The sequence below is a fragment of the Heterocephalus glaber genome, unplaced genomic scaffold (genome assembly GCF_053883595.1).
Source record: "Heterocephalus glaber isolate CG9 unplaced genomic scaffold, H.glaber_assembly_v1.0 deba00001067, whole genome shotgun sequence".
Classification (NCBI taxonomy): domain Eukaryota; kingdom Metazoa; phylum Chordata; class Mammalia; order Rodentia; family Bathyergidae; genus Heterocephalus; species Heterocephalus glaber.
Window position 1 is genome coordinate 2,566,533 of NW_028258187.1, and position 20,968 is coordinate 2,587,500.

The 20,968-nt window shown below is 55.4% G+C and overlaps 2 protein-coding genes across 6 annotated transcripts in view; both read right to left on the minus strand.

The window, feature by feature from the left end:
* Positions 1-293: 293 nt before the first annotated feature.
* LOC101712595 (uncharacterized) lies at positions 294-12,590 on the minus strand. 5 transcript variants are annotated; one of them, XM_087209856.1, is made up of 6 exons: positions 12,194-12,590; positions 10,892-11,058; positions 10,115-10,218; positions 8,966-9,690; positions 8,171-8,222; positions 294-7,209 (listed from the first exon to the last, which is right to left on the minus strand). In XM_087209856.1, the coding sequence occupies exons 1-4, from the start codon at positions 12,402-12,404 to the stop codon at positions 9,033-9,035; spliced, it is 1,140 nt and encodes a 379-aa protein (XP_087065982.1). In that variant the 5' UTR covers positions 12,405-12,590; the 3' UTR covers positions 294-7,209; positions 8,171-8,222; positions 8,966-9,032. The 5 variants fall into 5 exon arrangements, 1 of the variants encoding a protein (XP_087065982.1); XR_015450741.1 differs by lacking the exon at positions 10,115-10,218 and having other exon boundaries at positions 12,126-12,590; XR_001182501.3 differs by lacking the exons at positions 8,966-9,690; positions 10,115-10,218 and having other exon boundaries at positions 12,126-12,580.
* Positions 12,591-12,846: 256 nt separating this feature from the next.
* CUNH1orf115 (chromosome unknown C1orf115 homolog) overlaps positions 12,847-20,968 on the minus strand; it is an 8,611-nt gene continuing 489 nt past the window's right edge. Inside the window, exon 2 of the mRNA XM_021246441.2 lies at positions 12,847-14,806. Within this exon, the coding sequence (XP_021102100.1) occupies positions 14,687-14,806 (120 nt within the window). The 3' untranslated portion in view covers positions 12,847-14,686. The remainder of the gene's footprint in view (positions 14,807-20,968) is intronic.

Consider the following 20,968-nt stretch of genomic DNA (forward strand, 5'->3'; position numbering starts at 1 on the left):
CAAAACTAAACAGTTCTCACCGGCGGCTCATTGCCGCAAAACAGAAGCTTGAGCGGCTCCCAGGCTTCACTGTTCGGGCCGCAAAACAGAGCGCACAAAGCTCCAAGCTGTCAAGGTCTCAGTTAAAGTCTCAGGGGAGATAACTTCTCTTCTCTGCTGAGTTGTCTGGATGTTATTTTTGACACGCTGCCTAAGTTCCATATCTAAAGTTCTTGTTGGTGAAAAATGATGGCTATATTTACCTTTTGCAGCACTTAGTTCAACACTGCAGGCCAGCTTGGGCTGAAAGTGATTTCCTCATGTTTTGGTCCCAGCTGACTACCTTTACTACCGTCTTGCATCTGAAGCATCTACCTCTTTTTTCCAGGGTTTTGTGCTTCATGTTTAGACTTCCTTATCTTGATGTGAGGTGCACTGCATCCTGGATTCCTTTTTTTCCTTTTTCTTTTCTTCCTCTTTACCCTGAGTAGCCTCACTGAGCAGGTGATTGCTTATAGTTCAAGCCCCCACAATGGGCACCAATTGCTGGAGACCTCTGTAGTCAGTCGGGTTCCAGTCCTCACCTGCCCAGTATATGATGCAGGTCTGAGAAATAAATGCACAAAGAGACAGAACTAGGAGAGAAAGCAGGGAGCCAGGACGACCAATGCAATGCAACCGACAAAGGCCCTGGCCAGTCCCAGGCACTGACTTTTATAGGCAATCAACTGGGGTAAAGGCGAGCAATGAGTGGTTTCTATGGAAATTAATGTAAACAAGGCTTGTGAAGGACAAGACATGGCACTCTCAAATTAGGAACAGAATAGACAAAATATATGATTGTGATTAGAACACTGTCCTTCTAATCTGAAGGTTTTAGTTGTGGGAATGGAATTTGGGTGCGAGTTACTCTGACCTCAGCACGTAGGCTTCAGCCGGACTCACTTCTATAAACAAGCTGACTGTGGGGTTGGCTCTTCACAGCCTGCCTTGGGCATAATCAATGCTATCGTCCTCTGCAGGTCCTCAGTACTACCAAAAAAAGTTAATAGTAACGTCTGTAAATTGTGACCAAATATTTATTATATGCAAGACTCCTAGGTTTACAAAGTGCTAGAAGCTTACAGTCAAATGTGTAAAACATGTGTGCCCAAATGTACAAACACATGCATATAAGTGGAACCCAGTGAAGATCGAGGGGAGGGGGTTGGAATCTAGTGACACACAGAGGTCCAAAGGAGGGATTCAGGGTCAGGAAGAAGGTTCTCTCCTCACTGAGCATTTTCAGAGGGAGTTGCCTTGGTACCAGGACAGCGTTGAGAGCTGTGGAACCAGAAAGGCCCAGCCAGAGCCCGGGACTCTGCTAGATGTCCAGTAAAAGGAAGAGGAAATCTCACATATGCCCTACACAGCTCTTATTTCCTTCTTTTGTTGCACGAATAATTTCATTAAATTTGAAGAATTCATCTTCTGCCCAATTGGCTCCCCTACTCAAAGGCCATTGTGAGGACAAATGTTTCCTCTCACACCCTGCATTTTTCCTGCTCTAAGTACACTGGTTTTCAATGTTCCCTTCCAGTCCAAGCTTTGACAAATTGTTTAAATACTTGAGGACAGCGAAAAAGAACCAGCTTCCCCCACCATATGTGCAGTAATGTATGCACTTTAGGATTTTGACTCCTTGGAGGAACCCATGTGGTTTCTGGGGTCACCCTGGGAGCCCACAAGTCCAGGCCCTGAAATTTCTCTAGCTAATTATTAGGCCTATTAATGAAAAGCTTCCAAAGGTCAATGGGATTCGGATGAGAAGTGTCGTGGCTGATAAATGTCCCCAAAGGCCCTTCCATGACAATCTCAGTCCTCAGTCCCTGGTGCTACTGGAAGGTGGTATGACCTTTAAGGTGTGGGGCCCAGCTGGAGCAAGTTAGGTCATCTGGGGTGACCTGAAGGATGACCCTCTTCTCCTTTGGTTTCTGGCATCCTGAGGTGAAAAATTCCCCTGTTATATGTCCCCTCCACGATGTCCTACCTCACACAAACCAACAAACCAGCAACCCACCTGACCATGGACCAAAACCTCCAGAACTGAGCAAGTTAGCTACCTTGGGCATTTTGTTACAGGAAAAAAAACTTACACAAGAAGCAACAAAAACTCCCCACTCCGGCTCTCCTTATTACAAGCTTGTCAGGTGTGTGATAACATGAGGATAGAGTCAGTTAATCAGAGAATATTATAGTCAGGAAACATGGTAGCTTTTTGTCACTGTGACAAAATACTTGAGGAATTCAACCTAAAAGAAGCAAGACTTGTTTTGGCTCATGGTTTCAGGGCTCAGGTCATGGTTCACTGGTTGCATTGCTGAGGTCCATGGCCAGGCGGAGCAAAGCAGCTCGGCTCATGGGCCCAGGGGGCAGAAAGAGAGCCACAGAGGCCAGGGACAAACATACCCTCACAAGGCAGCCCCCAGTGACTACTTCCTCCAACCAGACGCCACCTCGGGACGTTCCCCACCTTCCCCCATGCCTCCCACACAGAAGCATCTAGGGATGTGGTCACACCTGTGCACACTCAGGAACATTTACTGCCTTCATGTGCCTGACAAGGTGCAAAGTCCAGTTCCACAAGCCAATCCTGGAATGCCAGCCAGATCTGGGAAGATCTCAGGGTCAAAGACAGAAGCAATCCTGCCTTCAGTGTGGCCAGGGTGAAAGCAGAAATGTTTTCCAAGTTTCTTTGTGCCAAGTTCATTGGGCAATATCCTGAGGCTCCCAAGAAATGTCACCAGAAAGAGGAGTCCTTGGCATATAAGAACAATTGTTATGAAACCAAAGAATGGAAGAATGGGCCAGGTAACTGCCCATATATCTACCCACAGCAGATAGAACAAATACATTCTGGTGGTTCATACAGTAAATTAAGGTATAGCAATAAAGATGGGAGACAGCAGTACCAATCTTACAGAAATGAAAGGCTTATAACAGAGTACGAAGAAAACTATGTGCCAACAAGTCAAACAAAGTAGACAAAATTAGATTTCTAGAAAACTGCAAACTGACAAAAGTGACTCAGGAAGAATTAGAAAACCTAAGTAGATCTATAACAAGAACTTAAATTAGTGATTATTTTCCACAAAGGCCTGGATAACTTCACTGGTGAATTCTCCAAAATACTTTTAAGTTCTAAAACCTACTTTTACAAACTCTTCAAAATATTGAACAGAACGGGGGCCGGGGATTTAGCTCAGTAGTTTCGCTGCCTGCTGCACAAGCGCAAGGACCCGAGTCCAATCCCTGGTACCAAAAAAAAAAAAAAAAATTAAAGAGAAGGGAAAAAAATCTCTTCTCATTCTATGAGGCCAGCTTTATCTTGATACCAAAGCCAGATGTATCATTATCCTGTGACACCTTCAGAAAAGAAAACTATAGAACATTATCATTTATGAATATAGGTATAAAAATCTTCAATAAAACACTAGCAAACTGAGTCCAACAACATACAGTCAGGTGGAATTTGTCCAGCATTGTGGTTGGTTTAACATCCAAAAATCAGTTAATGTAATATAAGTTGTCAATAGAAAGGCCACAAAAAGGACAAAAAACAAAAAACACACTATCATCTCAATAAGTGCAGGAAATGCACTGGGAAAATCCAGTATCCTTTCATGGTAAAAATACTCATTAATTTAGGAATAGGAAAGAACTTTCTCAATCTGAATCTCATCCGAGAAAAGCACGTAGCATTCCTATGGTGAAAGACTGCCTTCTTTCCTCCTGAATCAGGATCGAGTCAGGAATGTCTGCTTCTGCTGTTTTATAATTCAGTAGTGCAGTGGAAGTTCTTGCCAGAGCAACTAGGCAAGAAAAAGAAATACTCAGAATTCATATTGGAAGAGAAAAAATAAGACCAGACTCTACTCACAGGTAACATAATGTTACATATAAAAAATCCTACGTAATCACTAAAAAATATTATCAAAGATAATAAGTACGCTGGGCATGGTGGTTCATACTATAAACTTAGCATTCTGGGAGGCTGAGGCAGGAGGATTGCAGGTTCAAGCCAGCCTGGGCAACTTAGTGACATTGAGCAAGACCTTGTCTCAAAATTTAAAAATACAAAAAGAACTGGGGAAGTAGTTCAGGGCGAGGGCCTTGTGTTCAATTCCTACTGTGATGGAAAAAAAGAGAGTAAGTGAATTAGCATGGTAGCAGAATACAAAATCAATATACAAAAAGTCTTTGTATTTTTATGCACTATTAAATGAATGGTCTTAAAAGGAAATTAAGAAAAATTACATTTGCAATGAGATCAAAAAGAATAAGTTAGGGCGGGGGATTTAGCTCAGTGGTTCTGCCGCTTGCCTGGCAAACGCAAGGTCCCTCGTTCCATCCCTGGTAACAAAACAAAAACAAACAAACAACAACAACAACAAAAAAGAATAAGTTATTAGGAATAAATTTAACAGAAGGTGTGTAAAACTTGTATTTTGAGAACTACAAAATACTATTGAAAGAAATTCCAGAAGTCTTAAATAAATGAAAAACATCATGCTTCTGGCCTTGGAAGCCTTAACGCTATAAGATGATAATGTTCCCCAAATTGACCTACAGTTTCATTGCTATCTGGTCAACAATCTCATCTGGCTTTTTTGGTAAAAACTGACAAATTAATCATAAAATTTAAATAGAATTCAAGGGACCAAGAACAGCAAAACCAATTTGAAAGATAGAATCAAACTTGGAGGACTCACACTCCCTGATTTCAAAACACAATACACAGCTACAAATGTCAAGACATTTTCGGCACTGGCACAAAGCTTGGCATGCAGTTCAACAGAATGCAATGAAGACTCCAGAAATAAATTATATTCAAGCTTAATTGATTTTTGATGAACCCCAAAACAAATCAGTATGGATGAGACATTCTTTCCAACTTTTGGCGCTGAAATAGCTAGATATCATGTTCAAAGTGCCCCATATAGAAGTCTAATGCAGAACGGTTGATAGGCCTACTTGAAAGAGTTAAAACTAAAACTCTGTCTTAAAAGAAAATAACAATGTAAATCCTCACAACCTCCGATTAGACTAAGTCTTCTGTGATCGCTAACTACGATATGTCAGTGCAGACGTGACGGAGAAACAACTGGCCAGGAGATCAGTAAAGCTCTGGGCATGTCTGTGGATGATTGACAGGTAGGCTGGAAACTGAGGAGGGAAGAACCACCCCGGATGTGGTGGCCTCAACCAACAGGTTCTTCCAGATGAAGCAAACATCTCCAACATGAAATTTAGAACTTTTTCATCACCTCAGAAAGCCATGTACTCATTAGCAGTCAAACCCCGTTTTCTTTCAACCCTAGATAGAATCCACTAATCTCGCTCTTTTTCTGTGGATTTGCCTCTTCTGGACATTTCCCATACAGGGAAGCATACAAGATGTGGCCTTTTGTGACTGGATCTCTCCATAATGTCAAAATTCATCCCCATTATAGTATATAGCATTGCTTCATCCCTCTTTATGGCCAAATAGTACCCCACTATGTGACAATTGATTTTTTTTTTTCTGGCACCAGAGATTGAACTCAGGGCTTTGTGCTTGCGAGGCAGGCGGCAGAACCACTGAGCTAAATCCCTGGCCCCCCTCTGTGTGAATACACTGCATTTTGTGTAGCCATTCATCTGCTGATGGCCTTTGGATTGTTTACATGTTTTGCTCATGCTGAATAATCCTGCTATGAACATCTGTGCACATGTTTTGTGTGGACACGTTTTCATTTTCACAGATAGATACCAATGAACAGAATTGCTGGGTCAAATACCAACTACATGGGTAGCATTTTGAGAAATGGCCTGACCATTTTCCAGCTGGAATGCAGGAGTCCAGCCTCTGGACATCTTCAGTACATGCATAATCTGACTTTTTGATGACAGCTGTAATAGTGTTCTTGCTTCGAGCAGGTGCCTCATCGTGGGGGAGTCTGTACAGCTCTGCCTGTCCTGGAAGCTGGGCTGATGACAGGTCAGGAGACTGGGTGGCATTCCAGGGAGGCCTGGAATTGGATGTTGCAAAATCTGGCCATCGGCTGTCCCGGCAAATCCTGAAACTTACTGTGGTACTCTTGCCGTCCTCAGTCTTAAAGGGGGACGAGGTGAATCTGGGGCCAGTAAACCTTGTTTTGCCAACTTTTAGATGGATGCTTCCCAAAGGACCAAAATGTCTCTATGCAGAGCAAAGAAGAACTTGGCCCAGAGTTTTACCAACTGCAGGTCAAGCTTTATTCTGCTTTTAGTTACCCATACCAAGTGAAGAGTCACGTGGTTTCAGGTTTTGGTTTTTGTTTCTGTTTGGGGGTTTGTTTTAATAGTAAAACCAATATTTTAAGACCTAATCGGCCCAGAAGGAGAATTCTTCCTCCCCCTCCCCCTCCCCCTCTGAGAGCGTCATGAATTTGCACTCCATCCTTGCACAGGAGCTGTGGTGAGCTCTGTATCATTCCAGCTTTAGTACACATGCTGCCAGCGTCAGCACCAAATCCTGCTCCTCCCGAGTAACAGGCTGAGCGCCCGGAGCTTGTTTGTCCTTGGTCCCCATGGTTGATCCTGTGTCGGTGCGTCTGTCCCTGGCTTGTCCTGCCCCGGCCCCGGCCCGTGCCCAGGGCGGTGTGGTCCGGGACGACCCTGCAGAGGTCCACACAGAGAACAGCGGGCCCCTCCGGCCCCGCGGCACTAGGAGACCCCGCACCTCGCAAGCAGCTGCACTGGGGCGGCGGTGGAAGGCACCGGGCGCTGGCAAACGCCCCCGTGGGGTTGCAGAATCACCATTATTTTTACTTTCTTCCATTTTTAAGTATTCTGAGATGACTATTCAGAAGGCAGACGGTAAGTGTTCACAAAATAAAACTTTCTGCACTTGTATTTTATTTTTGTGGCGCAGGGATCTACTGAGTTCCCCGCAAGCGGCCCACCACGGCCACGGCCAGCGCTTTCGGACCTGGGGACCCTGGGAGCCTGCGGAGGAACCCCCAGGTCGCCCTGCGCCCTGCGAGCCGAGGCTGCGCCTGTGGAGGGCAGAGCTTGCGCCTGCGAGGGCGGAGCCTGGGCCTGCGAGGTCAGAGCCGACCCCTCCCCGGGCCCCAGGCGACTCCTCCTACTGGCCAGCAACCCCTGGAGGCCCAGCAAAGCCAAGTCTTTCCTGCATTCTGGCAAAACCAACACGGAGATCCACAGGCCCTGAAATGGGAAGAGAGGTGTGATGGGGAGGCTGTCTTGCTTAAAGCCCACCTGGGCAGGGCCTGGTGGTGCAGCCCTGTAATCCCAGCACTCTGGGAGGCTGAGGCAGGAGGATTGCTAGTTTGAATCCCACGTGGGCCACGGAGCAAGACTTTTTCTCACAATAAAAAATAATCAAAAAGGGGTGGGGTGTAGCTCAGTGCAGCTCCATCCCCAGGACTGCAAAACAAGAAGAAAGCCCAGGTAGACCAGCAGCACGAGGGGTAGGTGTGGGAGCCCAAGCCCAGGAGGTGTCTCAGACCCAGCGGGAAGCAGGGCACCCCGAGACACGTGGCATGGGCTCTGCTGGCCTTGACCGGTTGCCTGCCTGTGGGTCTCAGCCCCTCCTTTCCACAAGGGCCACAGCCTCTAGGATGCTGGTGCCGCAGGGCCGGGTGATGCGGAGGCAGAGCGCTCCCCACACAGCCCAGCCTTGTGGGAGGGAGGGACCGCAGGGAGCACAGGGCGTCCAGGTCCCCCTAGGCCTCGTGACTGGCCGCGGGCTCCGTGCTGGGCATGGCAGCAGAGGGCGGGAAACCAGGGCCGGCAGGAGGCCTTAAGCAGCCAGCGGGTCAGGGCCGATGCACACAGCCCGGGCTCTGCTTCTCCCCACAGGGCCCTTCCTGTGGCTCGGGCGAAGCCAGACCCCAACGCGGAGGGACCTGTCACCACCCTGTCCCTGTGGAAACCCACCAGCTGCCTCTGCCACCCCTCACTGTCATGGCACCAGCGCCCCCCCACCCCCACCCCGGCAGCTTCCCCTGGCAGCTCTGGGCCACTTCCGCACCAGGCCCTGCCCTTGCTCTCCTGTCGCCCACGGGCCTCCTGTCCTGTCCCCGTGTGGGCTGGAGTTGCCTGCTCCGGAGCAGCTGCATGGACTCATCCTTGGGCACCAGGACCTCGGCAGCTGTGCTGTCCCTACCTGGGCTGGGCACCGGGAGCTGCTCAGGTCCACTTGTTGAATGACTGAGTGCCTGAAAAAGTAGAGAGAATGTGGACCTGTTATGGGAGCACCCAGGAGCCAGGCCTGAGACTCAGACTTCTCCTGGCGAAGGCTCTGTCCCAAGACGGCCCCAGCGTCAGACAAAGACAGTGGCAGGCTGTCACCTGTACTGTGGGTGGACCAGCTATAAACTGGGGCCTCCTTGACCCCCAAGTTTGAGCAGGCTGCTAGCGCGGCTCACAGAGTCCCCCGAAATGCCGATGTTTGCGGTTTCTGATCTCATGGACCCGAAGGAGCGGCCAGATGAAGAGAGGCACAGGCAGGGTCTGGGGGTCCCCACAGAGCTGGGCTGAGCCTCCTCCCGGCATGGGGGCGCTCAGTGCCCCGCGGGTCCCCAGCCCTGCAGCCCAGGGATTTTTGTGGCATCTGCACTCGCAGAGGTGGCCCAGATTAACCGGGTCTCTGTGCTCTGCTCCCTGGAGGGCACCAGGTCTCACGTGTGTGTGGCTGGGTCCTTCTGTGAAAGGGTGGAGGAGCTGACAGCCCTGCCGACGTCCCCTCCCTCTGCAGAAGTCCTGAGGGCTCCTCCCCAGGACACAGCCAGGGCCAAGCACAAAAACCAGGAGGCAGGTGGAGCTGCTCAGTCACTCAGGACAGAACAGCCACCGGCCAGGGCCCAAGGGCAGAGACCGTGAGGGGCAGGGTCCGCTCCCTCGGTCGGCTCAGGGGCCACGGGAGGCAGGGCGGGCTGGTCCCTGTCCAGAGCTGCTCCACCTCTGCAGGGGACGAAGCTCCTCCCTGCCGGGCATGGAGGCCTGGGAGAAACAGCTCCTTTTCTTCCTTAATTTTTATTCTCATTAGCAGGTGTCTGCCGCATGTCATGATCACGGTCCTCACAGGGAGGTGGCACATGGACGCAACACATCTTCACTCTTCTCACTTCTGAGCTCCGGCAGTCCGGGGGCAGGGGACACACAGAGGGCACAGACTGGGCAGCCACAGCTGGGCACCGGGAGGAGCGGGCACCCTCCCATGGGCGGGGGAGGCCCCACCTTAGGGCGGTGCTAAAGCTCAGGGCCCTCTGGGCTCCAACTCTGCGTCTCACTGAGCAGGCACCGCCCCGGGCCCTGAGGCCTCCCTCTGTGTCCCCCGTCCGCTGGTGTCCTGCTGCCCTGGGGACTGAGCCCGCCCCCTCCACACAAACCTCAAGCTGGGAACATTTTGGGGACAGCCTGGGGACACACGCCTGAAGACAGCCCGCCCCAGACGCTGAGATCAGGGAAGGTGTGAAGGTGCAGGGACCTTCAGCTTGGCCAGAGAAGCTGCCAGAGCAGAGGCAAAAGCAGGGGCGAGGGCGGCCGACCTGCCCGGACCTTGGCCAGGAGGAGCAGAGTGGGGCGCAGCAGGGCTGGAAAACAAAGTCCGCACCGCGCCGGCCGCTGCCGTGCTGGGAAAACAGGCTCATTGTCCTACTTCCTCTGCAGGGGGCTGCAGATGGCCTGGGTCAAGAGGGAGCAGAATAGGAAGCGAAAGGGCACCTTTGAGATGCAAAGGAGAATCAGTGATCAAAAGCCAAGGGCCAGGGGCCGAGGCTGGAGGAAGCTGAAGCGCTGGGCTCAGGATGGTGGGCCCGGGAGGGATGGACGAGCCGTCCACCTCGGCCTCGCTACTGTACCCTCCGTGTCCGGCCCAGGGAGGGAAGGGGACCCCTGGACGGCGGTGCTGCCCTCCCGATGCTCCTCACCACGCTGCCCCGGCTGAGAGCAGGGTGGAGAGCGAGGCCTCAATGGCCCCACAGCACAATGCCCCTCCTCCCCGCAGCCACCTTTGCCCACGCGGCTGTGCCACGGGCTCTGCGCTCACGACACCCCTGGCCGAGCTGTGCCCTGATCCTCCCTCCAGTCCCGAGCTGCTCACCCTCACCTCAGCCCCAGTCTACTGGCTTCCTCCTGGGATGTCTTCGGGGTGGACAGGGGCTCACCCTTGGAAGGGCCCCTCTGTCCTGCTCCTGACGCTGTCCCTCCAAGCTGTGACCCGAGGGAGGGGTGGGAAGCGGTGGCTCAGGGAGGCAGAGCCCCTGCCCATGACAGATCCCCACGCCAATCCCACGCTGCCTGGTGAACCCCATGCTGACACCACTCTGGCCCAAGACACAGCCAGGACTCGAACTCAGCATCAGAGGAAGGAATAAATGCGCAAAGGCAGGGGCTCTGTGGCGTGTGCCTCCCGGTCCTGGTCGGTGCTGTTACGACCCAGGAGGCCTCACGAGCTTTGTCCCGAGGCTCCTGCGCGCCAGGCCTTCTCTGGGTCCCAGCCCAACTGTCTGACCCGAGCTCCTCATGCTGGGGGAGGTGGGGGCTGACCCTTCTGTCTGCCCTGCAGACATGCACTCAGCTTCGGAAGCAAGGCTCAGGGCGAGGCGCCCTGCCTGGTGGCCAGCAGAGCTGAGCACCCACAGCCCCTCCTTTCTGGGGCTCCGGTGAGCAACCCCCAGACCCCACCTTGCCCTCAGCTCCTCAGCGGCCTGCCTGGCTCCTGCAGCCCCAACCCTCGGGTTCCAAGGAAGGAGAGCAGACGGCCTGGGAAGAGCAGGCCTCCAGCAGGCCGCATCCCTCTCCTTTCCCTCCCACCCCAGCCACCTGGGGGCTCCAGGGGCTCCTGCCTCCCTCCAAGGCCAGGGCACTAAGAGAATTTACTGACAAAGGAACGCAAGACAGGCTGAAATCTCTGAGGACAGCAGGCAGGTTTCCAGGCCAGGAACCAAAGCTGGGGCCAGAGACGAGATTCCGCAGGGGGTGGAGCCAGGGAGGCCAGGACATCAGAGCCGCAGTCCCCAGGGCGCTGTCCTCGCCAGTCTCTCAGGACACCTGTGTTGTGACAGAAGTTGTCATCAAAGTTGCAAATGGTCAAGGCCTCTGCTTATGCCTCACAAAGGGCTCTTCAGACTCAGAGAAGCGCCTCTGTGTGCTTTAACCCGTGGGGAAAGACACCCGTCAGTGTGAGGAGGGAAGGTGGGCGTGGGCTTACTCCTGTCTGGTGCTGTGGGACCTCTGTCCCTGCTGGGCAGGAGTAGCCTGGCCGAGAAGTTTGGCTGAGGTCAGCCCTTGGGTCACCGCAGAGGGGGACCTCAGCTGGGGCCGGCTGCAGGGGGAGCGGCATCGCCATGCCAGCTTCCTGACCCCTGCCTTCTTCTCCTGGTTCTCAGCAGCCTTCATACTTAGCTCTGAAGAGTGAGCCTTGGAGGTAAACACCGTTTGCTCTACAAAGGGCACTGAGCCAAGCCCTGGAATCTGAAGATGCTGAGGAACTCGTCCAAGGTCACATGGCCAGAAGGTCAGATGCCAGGGAGGCTGCTATTGTGCGGAGTGACTTCCTGCAGCCCTGGGACTTGGCCCCGGCCGGGGGTAAACAATGGGTGGCTGGGCTGGGGGACAAAACTCCCAGCCAGCAGCAGCAGCAACAGCAGCTGCAGAAATGGCCATGGAGTGCGGGCAAAGTGGCAGCGCGAATTCTCAGTGTCCTAGCCCCAGCCCTCCCTGCCCAGGTCCCCTCCACACGGACACTGCGAAGTCCACAGCAAAGCAGGCCAGCACCTCTCCCCTGCTGCAAGTCCCCCCTGTGGCTGCCCTGAGCATCTGTGAGAGGCAGGCCCGGCACACACCGGCTGGCCCAGGCCCTCCCAGGGGTCCCCTGACAGACGCTACTGGGGCCCTGCAGAGAACAGCCTCACCTCTCAGGCCCCTGCTGGACTCCAAACCCAACCCAAGGCTCTCGGTTTTAGCTGACTCAGGCTGTGGGCCCATGCACCTGGGAGCCTACCCTTCGGGCTTCCAGAGGATCACCCCATCCCACCAGCCCAGTAGGGGCTCCTCCCTGGGAGCAGCTGTGGACCCTGCCGGTCCCCCTCTATCCACCACCTGTCCCTGGCTGTCACCTGCTGCACCAGGTTTCCAGGCAAGGAAGAAAGTGAGGGAGAAACAGCCTTGGCACGGAAACACTGACCAGGCTGGAGCTTGTTCACATCACAGGCCGAGGAAAGGATAGGGAAGAAGCTGTGCTCCACGGGCCCAAGGGAGAGCTCTAGAACTCGGTTCCCAGGAGGGCAGCGGCCGTGGTACTGACGATCAGAGAGCAAAGTAAAAAGGCGACCTGCTACTTGATGGGGTAGGCGCAGGGAGCACTCGGCCCTGCCGTGGGGGTGACCCTTGGGCATTGGGAGCTGGGTGAAGTCCTCTCTGTGAGCCCGATCCTCAGGACAAGCCCCGCGAGCCTCTGACTTGTGACATTTCTGAGTTAATTCTTAACCAGACCTTCAGAAGTTCAGGGCCAGATGTGCTTGATTTTGCGGATTTTCCAACTTGGGGGCCAGGGAAGTCCCTGGCCCCCTCCCCAGGAGACACCCTACTCACCGGGGGACCTGGTGCAGGGGTCCTGCTTCCCTCAGGGGGCCAGCAGGCCCTGGGCCCTGAGGTCCTTCTCTGCTCCACACTCTGCCCTCGGTGATCTCCCATGTGTGCACATGACCTGCAGCACTGGCCAACGCAGGATCCGTGTCTGTGATGCAGCATGGGGTCCCGGGAGACCCCCAAGCCTTACCCGAGGACTAAGCTGTACCCCTACTGACTCCAGCTTGGAAAAGGAATTTTCAGGACATGTTAGAAGAGGCACGAAGGAATTTATTAGACAAACATTTTAAAAGCGTACATTGAAAGACACACACAGCCTGCGAGTCCTGGAGGGGGGGGGGTGCCTATGGTCGGAGCTGGGCGCAGTTATGGGGCCTGCGGGCCGAGAGGGGTGCCTGGGATGTGTGTTGCTACTGTCTGTCACGTTGCTCATCAGAACACGATTTCCACAAGCCCGAAGTTGGGATCTACCGCCCGCTAACACTGCTGCCTCCCTGAAGGTAGAAGTTTGTGGGAGAAAGTATAGTAAACAAGTAAAATCCAGGCACAGCGGCACACAGCTGTAATCCGAGCACTTGGACACTGAGGCAGGAGGATTTCCATGAATTCGGGGCCAGCCTGGGTTGCTTAATGAGTCCAAGGCTGGCCTGAACTCCATGGTGAGACCCTGTCCTAAAAAAAAAAAGTAAAAAATACAGGCCCCTGGAAGCCCAATTTACAGGCTCATTGTATCTTTACGGCCCTTGGGGATAAATAATTTGAGTTTCCTTGGGCCGGGGATTGAGCTCAGTGGTTCCCAAGTTCAATCCCCGGTACCAAAAAAAAAAAAAATTGAGTTTCCTGAAAGGAAAAAAGGCTTGAGCAACTTTTGTGTCCTAAAGCTGAAGTTTTTCTGAAAAACACAATTTTAAAATTCTGGTCTTTGCCTCGTTTCCCTGGCTTCATTCCTTCTACCCTACCTCACCTCCAGTCACCGTTTTCTCCACCAGCCCATCCATCCATCCGTCCCTCTACGGCTTCCCTGCCCCCCGGGCGGGCCCTGGCTGGGCTGGGTGGCTGAGGCAGGAGCATCCAGGCCTCTGGATATTCTGGGCACAGCTGGAACTCAGCCTGTCGCAGGGGTCAGCAGAGGGCAGAGGGATCTTCTCCACCCTCCACCTCCCTCAAGCAACTCAGAGTGCAGGCTGCGCTGACAGGGCCAGGACCTCAAGCACCCCAACCTCGGGATCCAGGGAGTCCGCGTCAGCTGGTTGCACAGGGCAGGACAGGGCGCTCCACACCCGAGTGTGAGCCTGCGGGCCACAGAGGGCCGAGCCCCGCCATGGGCCCTGGCAGCCCCCCCGGTCCCCCAGAACTACAGCCCCAGCTGCCTGGGCCCCCCGACACTGGACTTCCCCACCTGCCCCTGCTGCTCCTCTGACACCCTTCCTGCCCTCTTCCACATCCTCCAACCGTCTGCTACTTTCTGGCTCCTCTTCTGAATCCTCACCCGTCCCAGCTTCCTGTGCCCCCCACTCTCCCAGGGTCCAGGCACCGAGGAGAGGCTTCCTCCCCCTTCTGTGGCCCAGCTGAGAATGCAGGAGGCAATCCTCAGCGCCTTCAAAGGGAGGCTGTCCTTTCCTTCCTTCCTTCCCTCCCTCCCTCCCTCTTCCTGAGCCTGTGATGAAACTCCCTTGACAGAGTGGTGGAGTGACAGGGTGGGAGAGAATGACTTGAGAAATAAACAGCTGCTTTGCTCAGCCTCAGAAGTCAGGAAGCCAGGGCCCTGGGCGGCCCGGGAGCCCGCGCCCTGTGCAGGAGATTCCTGCTCTGGAGCGGCCATCGGCTGCCCACGCTGCTCAAATCAGTCTCCAGCCCACCCTGCCCAAATCAGTCTCCAGCCCACCCTGCCGCCTTCCCCGAAGGATGAGTGTCCCAGGGACCAACTCCCCTGGCCCCAGGTGGGCCCCTCAGGCCAGTGTCTGGCAGCCCGCTGGAGGCGGCAGGCTGGCTGGCGCTTGACCCATCCGACCCAACAAGGAAGGCAGCTTCTCATCCGGTGCTCAGTGCTCGTGCTCTGCGAGTCCAAGTCCGAAAGGCGCAGGGTCCTCTAGCGCACAAGGGACACCACGCTGGTGCCCACTGCGAACGGGGAGGAGTAGGCAGCGGCAAAGCTCTGCAGGCCAAGGACGAGGTATCGGCAGCCCTTGGTGACGACCTTGCCCACGTTCTGTTGGGGCCGAGGAGAAGGCAAGGGTTAGGGGCGAGTTTCCAGCAGGCCCTGGGGAGGAGCCCCGCCCACCCGTCAAGCCCACCCCCTCCTCTTCCCTCCTACCGTCCAAGAGCCTCCTGTGTCCTCCCACTACTCCCTGCTCCTGTTCAGCACTCAAATCATCCCCTTTGCACCTTTTGCCAGTCTCCAAGTGCTCCCCTCTTTTTTTTTAAGACTGGGTCTCACGCTGCAGTCCAGGCTGGCCTTGAACTCACTGTGCAGCCCAGACTGGCCTCCAACTTGCAGTGATCCTCCTGCCTCAGCCTCCCGAGTGCCGGGACTACAGGCGTGCACCAGAGTGCTTGAAACAACCCCAAACTCCTGAGGGGCGGCTTGGCCACTGATTCCCCACTGACCCCTGGCCTGTGGGAGATGCTGGGGGGCAGGGAGCCCAAGTGACTGCAAAGAAACTGCAACCAAAAGTGCAGACCCCAAGGCCCGGCACGGACTGCACTGTGCCCTGGACGAGCTCTCCCGCCCCCGCCCGTCACCCTCCCCAGGGACCTCAAGGCCCCGAGCTGGCCTGGCCTTGTCCCATGCCCCTCTCCTCCCCTCCCCGTGACTGCGGCACCTGTGGCAGCCCAAGGACGGCTTCGCTGCAAACCCCCGACCCCACCCACTGAAGGCCTTCTCTGCCTTCCAGCCCCGAGGTGACCCCAGCACACGGTCCCAGAGACCGCACGTCCAGGAAGCCGGCGTCCTCCCCTTCCAGAGGCACAGCAGCCTTCTCCAGGCCCCTGACACCCGGCGGCCTCTTCTGTCACCTCCAGAGTCAGTGTCCTCAGGGACTGTCCCAGCCCCCTGTCTGCAAACCCTCGCCGGCCGCTGCTGTGCCTCTCTCCCGCCTGGCCTCCGGGCCCCTTCTCAGTGTCACCCTCCTCCGCCTTGCTCCCGACCCCGCGGCCAGCCCAGGTCTGTGCTGCCGCTCCACGCTCCGGGCCTCCACCTCCCCTGCAGCCCTGGACGCTGTCCCCACCTCGGGGCACGGCCGCCTCCAGCCACCTGGCTGCCTGAGCCCACCGAGGCCTCCTCACCCTCCCTACTTCCCCGGCCCCTGACCACGCGGCCCTGTGATTCCGTCTTCTCTTGGTCCGTGGCGACTTCGTGGGATCTGCACTGTCTGGACTGGGTCCTCACTTCCTCTCCAGCCTTCGGAGCCCCTCCTGGCCTCTGTGCTGCTCTCCACCCCCCACTCGGCCTGCAGCCTCTCCTTGGGCTGTGCATCCACGGAAGTGACTTCCGCCCTCTCCTGGGTGCTGGAAACACTGGGGTCGGACTCAGATATTCCGCTCCCGGAGTGAGCGCTGGGGTCATGACCTGAGCTTGGGTCTCCAGAGAGGTTCCAGTGGCATCAGCAGTGTTGCGTTCACCCACGACACGCAGCCGCACGGGGCAGAGCTGAGGGCCAATGAGAAGAAGGCTCACTGCGGAGCTGGTGCCTCCATCTCATCTTCCTCCCTTCTCTAGGCAGAATCTGGAGCCTGGTAGTTCACTGCTCACAGCCTGGAGTGAGGGGGTCCACAGCTCATGGCCTCAGTTTCCTCATCTGCCCAGTGGGATCAGTAGTGCCCGCCTCACTGGGTGAAGAGGATTCACGAGTGTTTCGGGGTTTCATTTTGTTCGTGGCACAGGGGACGGAACTAGGGCCTGGAGCGCACCGGGCGGCACTGTTACGAGGAGCCCACCCCCTAGCGAAGGGCTCGGCACCCTGCCTGGCACAGGCCGCAGGCCACAAAGAGCCTCGATGCCAGCCGTTCTTCCTGGAGAACAGCGAGGGCTGCTTTCAACTGCGTAGTTCTGCAGTGTGCGGTGTAGACAGAGCCGTCCGAGCCACCTTGCATTTTCAGGGTTCCTTCTGCGTGCAACCGCAGAGGCTCTGGCTTAGCCGAGTCCATGGCTCTGGTGTCAGAGTCCCCCAGTGACGGAATGAGGACAGGGCCCACTGCGCTCCTTGCTGGGCCCTCTGGTTCCTTTGGAGCTTTAATTGCTGCCCACCTGCCGGCCACTGGTTCTTGCCCTTCTCAGTGAGACGCTGGTGTGCAGGGGTGTGTGTGTGTGTGTGTGTGTGTGTGTGTGTGTGTGTGACCTTGCTAAGAGATACCTTTCTATGCATGAGGACAGGAATCACCAGGAGAATGTTACAGCAGAAACTGTGCAGCCATCAGGAGTGACCCTGGATGTCAGTGCCACCAGAAGCACAATGGCCTGGCTCACCTCGACATTTCTGCGTCTCCACATGTCATGTTCTTTGTTCTGTTTTTTTGAACTGTCACGTTGTCTTTGCAATTTAGGGGGAAAGAATCTGCTGAACCAGCTCATTAGTGGGAACCGTCAAAACACAGGTTTCAGAAATGCAGCACAGGGAAATGTGAAAGGCCGACCAACCGACCACGCCGCCATCGCCGAGACATTCAGGGGAGTGGCTTGGGGTTCCTGGGCCTCAGCAGGATGAGTCTCCCAGAAGGTCTGTGGCCGAGGAGCACAGGAGAGGGTGTCAGGCCGGGCCCTGGCCCCCGAAACCCCTGCGCCCTAATCCTCAGCACCCAGGGCTGTGTCTCCTGCAGGGCACAGGGCCTCTTGACTCATTAAGGACCCTGCAGGCAGCTTCTCCCTGGTGGGGCTGGGGACAGAATCTGGCCCCTCCGGGCTGCACCCCACCAGGGGCGTCTCCTCATGGAAGGGGGCAGTGAGCCAGCCACAGGGGAGCAGAGAGACAGAGACAGAAGGGATCGCACAGTGGGTTCTGAAGTCGGGGAAGGCACTGCAGGAGCTGGGAGGGGCAGAGCAGTGGATCCTCCTCCTCCTCCTCTGCCTCTAGAAAGTAGCAGGCTTCAGCTCAGCAGGGCTCCAGACTGGGGAGCAAGTCTGTGTGGTTTGGGCCTCCATGTCTGCCGTCATTTGTCACAGGGGCCACGGGACGGGAACACAAGGAGTGAGGCTTCCGGGGGACCCCTAGAGCTCACCCCAGGGATTCGGGGACACCCTGCCTCTCCAGTTTTAGGGAGGAAGGCAACTCTAGGAGAAGAGTGAAGGCCGCGCTCCCGAGCACAGGGACCTGCGACAGCCAGGTTTGGGGTACTGCCAGACCGGGACAGCCACAGGGCCCATGTGAGCCGGCAGGGGCTGCCAGAGGCTCCCCCCAGATTCCCCCATCACTCGCTCACTCTCCTGGACTCTCCGAGGCTCCCCATGGGCTCCAGGCCCCATCCCTGCCCCTGTTTGAAACTTGGGGATCCCTCCTGTCCTCCAGCCCTGGGGATGGAACCCAGGACCTCACCGCGCCAGGCAAACGCCCGCCTCGAGCTGCGGCCCAGCCCTCCACGTGGGCCCGTGCTAAAGGTCCTCCGCCTCCCACCCCTCCTCAGCCCTCTCAGCTGCGCAGGAGCAAAACTCCGGAGCAAGGTGGTGCCTTTCAGCCCTGTTTTCAGGGCCCACCTCCCTCCGCCCTGCTGCTCTCAGCTATGCGCACTGAGCCCCAGCTTCACTTTGGTGACCTGCACCGCAGGGACAGTCACAGCCCCCCGGGGGTACAAGGAGGCACCCCACGCACAAAGGACAAGCAGGACTGCAGACCCGGAGTCCTCCCAGGCACCCAGCCGACAGCAGTGGGGGATAATGCTCTTCCCCTGGAGCTCAGCTCGCCAGAGGCTCCGCACTGCAGGCGGGGCGGGCTGTGCCCCCAGCCCTCCCGGGGTCCCGGAGACAAACACCTTCCGGAAATAGAACAGGGAGGGGCTTGGAGGACCTGAGGTGTTAGCAGGAAAAGCGCCGTGGAAATCAGATTCTAACAACACGCTTGGTGCAGGCGCTCCTGAAATAGGACGCGTGGGATCTCTCGGGAGAGAGGCGGTGAAAGCCACCCTCCCAGGCGTCTAGCAGAGGCCTGGCTGATCTCTCTGCTCTCCAGCAAAAAGAGGTCACTGTATCCTTCTTCGTCCAGGAAGCTCGGACTTCTGATCTGAACTTGCAGTGATCCTCCTGCTTCAGCCTCCCGAGTGCTGGGATTACAGGCGTGCGCCACCACGCCTGGCTCACAAAATTTCTTTCTAAAATATTTTTATTATTTTGACATGAAAACAAAATAATATAGCAAGTCCAATTTGACTAATTAAATAAGAAAACTTACATGTGTGCCTGATAACAACGAAAGCCTGTCCTCCCAGGCGCGAGCACGCACACGCGTGGGAGGCTGCAAGTTGCCTTCTGTAATCGCTGTGGGCTCTGGGAAAGTGGAGGCTGAAGCCACTGCTTTGCACCCTCCTGGCGGTGTGGGACGCCCGTGAGACACTCGCAGGTGCGTCCAACCTTTGCTCGGGGCTGCAGGTGGCCCAGGGCAGCTAGGAACGTGTTCCCCAGGGCTGGGACACTTTTACAGTGATGACACAGAGCAGGGCATGTGAACTACATAGCGAGGCCGTGTCTCATAAATAAGAGAAACTGTGTTACTTTATCCCTGAGCTGTATTATGCATCTTATTTGCAGCCCCAGATACTTCCTCTTCCATCCCTGTGGCCCAGGCAGCCAGCAGAGCTTCACACGTCCACTTCTCTGACCCCCACACTGCACAGGTCACACCATTTTTCTTTTCTATTAAAATCCTCTTTTTATGAGGGGCCGGGGATGTGGCTCAGTGACACCACACCTGCCTCGCAAGCTCAAGGTCTTAAGTTCGATCCCCAGTACTGGAAATAAAATAAAATAAGATTCTCTTTTTTCTAGTTGAGGCAACATTCACATAACATAACGTTGACCATTTTAGAGTCTTGTTAATATATTTATAAATTGTATAGCCACCACTTGCGTCTAGTTTCAAAACATTTCCATTGTCCTCCAAAGAAAGCACACACCCAGCAAACAGCTGACATCTATTCCTCATCCCCCCACTCCTAGCAATCACTAATCTGCACTCTCTGATTTCCCTATTCTAGACATTTCATATCGCTGGGAACCCTGGAAATAAAGTGTAACCCCAAGGGCCGGGCTTATTTCACAATTTAACATCATGTTCTTAGAGGTTCATCCATTTGGTAGCATATAGTAATATTTTGTTCCTTCTTATGGCTGACTAATACTCCACTGTATGGATATACCACAATTTGTTTATCCACTCATCCACCAGTGGACCTTTTGGCAATTTGTAAATAACGCTCCTATGAACAAACGTGTGTAAATATTTGTGTGAGTGGCTGTTTTCAGTTCTTTCGGGTGTATACCTAGGAGTGGAATTGCTGGGTCCTAGGATAATGCCATGTTCACCTTCTGAGGAATCTCCAGACTGTGCCACAAGCTCACAGCAGCAGCTGCGCCCTTTTGCATTCCCACCAGCTGGGTTTCATCTTCTCCACACTCTCACTGACACTGTTGTTTTGTGTCTGGATGTTTTTTTCACCAGCCCGGTGGTGTGCAGTGGCCCTCACGGTTACCAGGCAGCATCTCTCCTCCTCCTGCACCTGTGACCTGAGGCCTCTCTGACCTCACAGCGCCATGTCCAGCTGTGCCATGCGCTGCACTGCAATGCCCCGCTGTGCCCGGCTCCAGGCCGAGGCCCTCAGGACAGGACCTGGCTGCTCCCTCCACTTCCGGCACAGGGTCTGGCACAGCAAGAGCCAGGACATCAAGAGCCAGCCCTGAGCTGAGGTTTCTGCATCCTCGGTTCAGCAGCCGAGGGGCAAAGGACGCCTGTGACCAGGGAGAGACTGAGTCCTGGGGTGACGGAGCCCGGAAGCCCCACTGTGCAGCTGTTGTTAACCCGCGCCTGCTCCCCAGGCTGCTGCAGTTTCCCCAGAACCCAGACCAAAGCTGCCGCGGCCCCTGAGTCAGGTCAGCGCATGGGGGGCCACCACGGACAGACACTGAGGACAAACCAACAGACAGACACGACGGCCACACAGGTCAGGCGGGGACGCAGGGCGCTTGGCGACAGCACCTGCGGCCTGCAGAGGTCAGCGGGCAGGGAGGCGGGCTTTGACCCGGGGCAGAGAGCTCGCCCGCCCCCAACCCCCTCCTCTGCCCTGGCTGCGCTTGACACCCCCCCCCACACACACAGGGGGTCTCAGGCAGGGACTGCGGCTGCCGCTGGGTCCCGGAAAGGACCTTGGGGTCCTGGGAGAAAACCCCAAA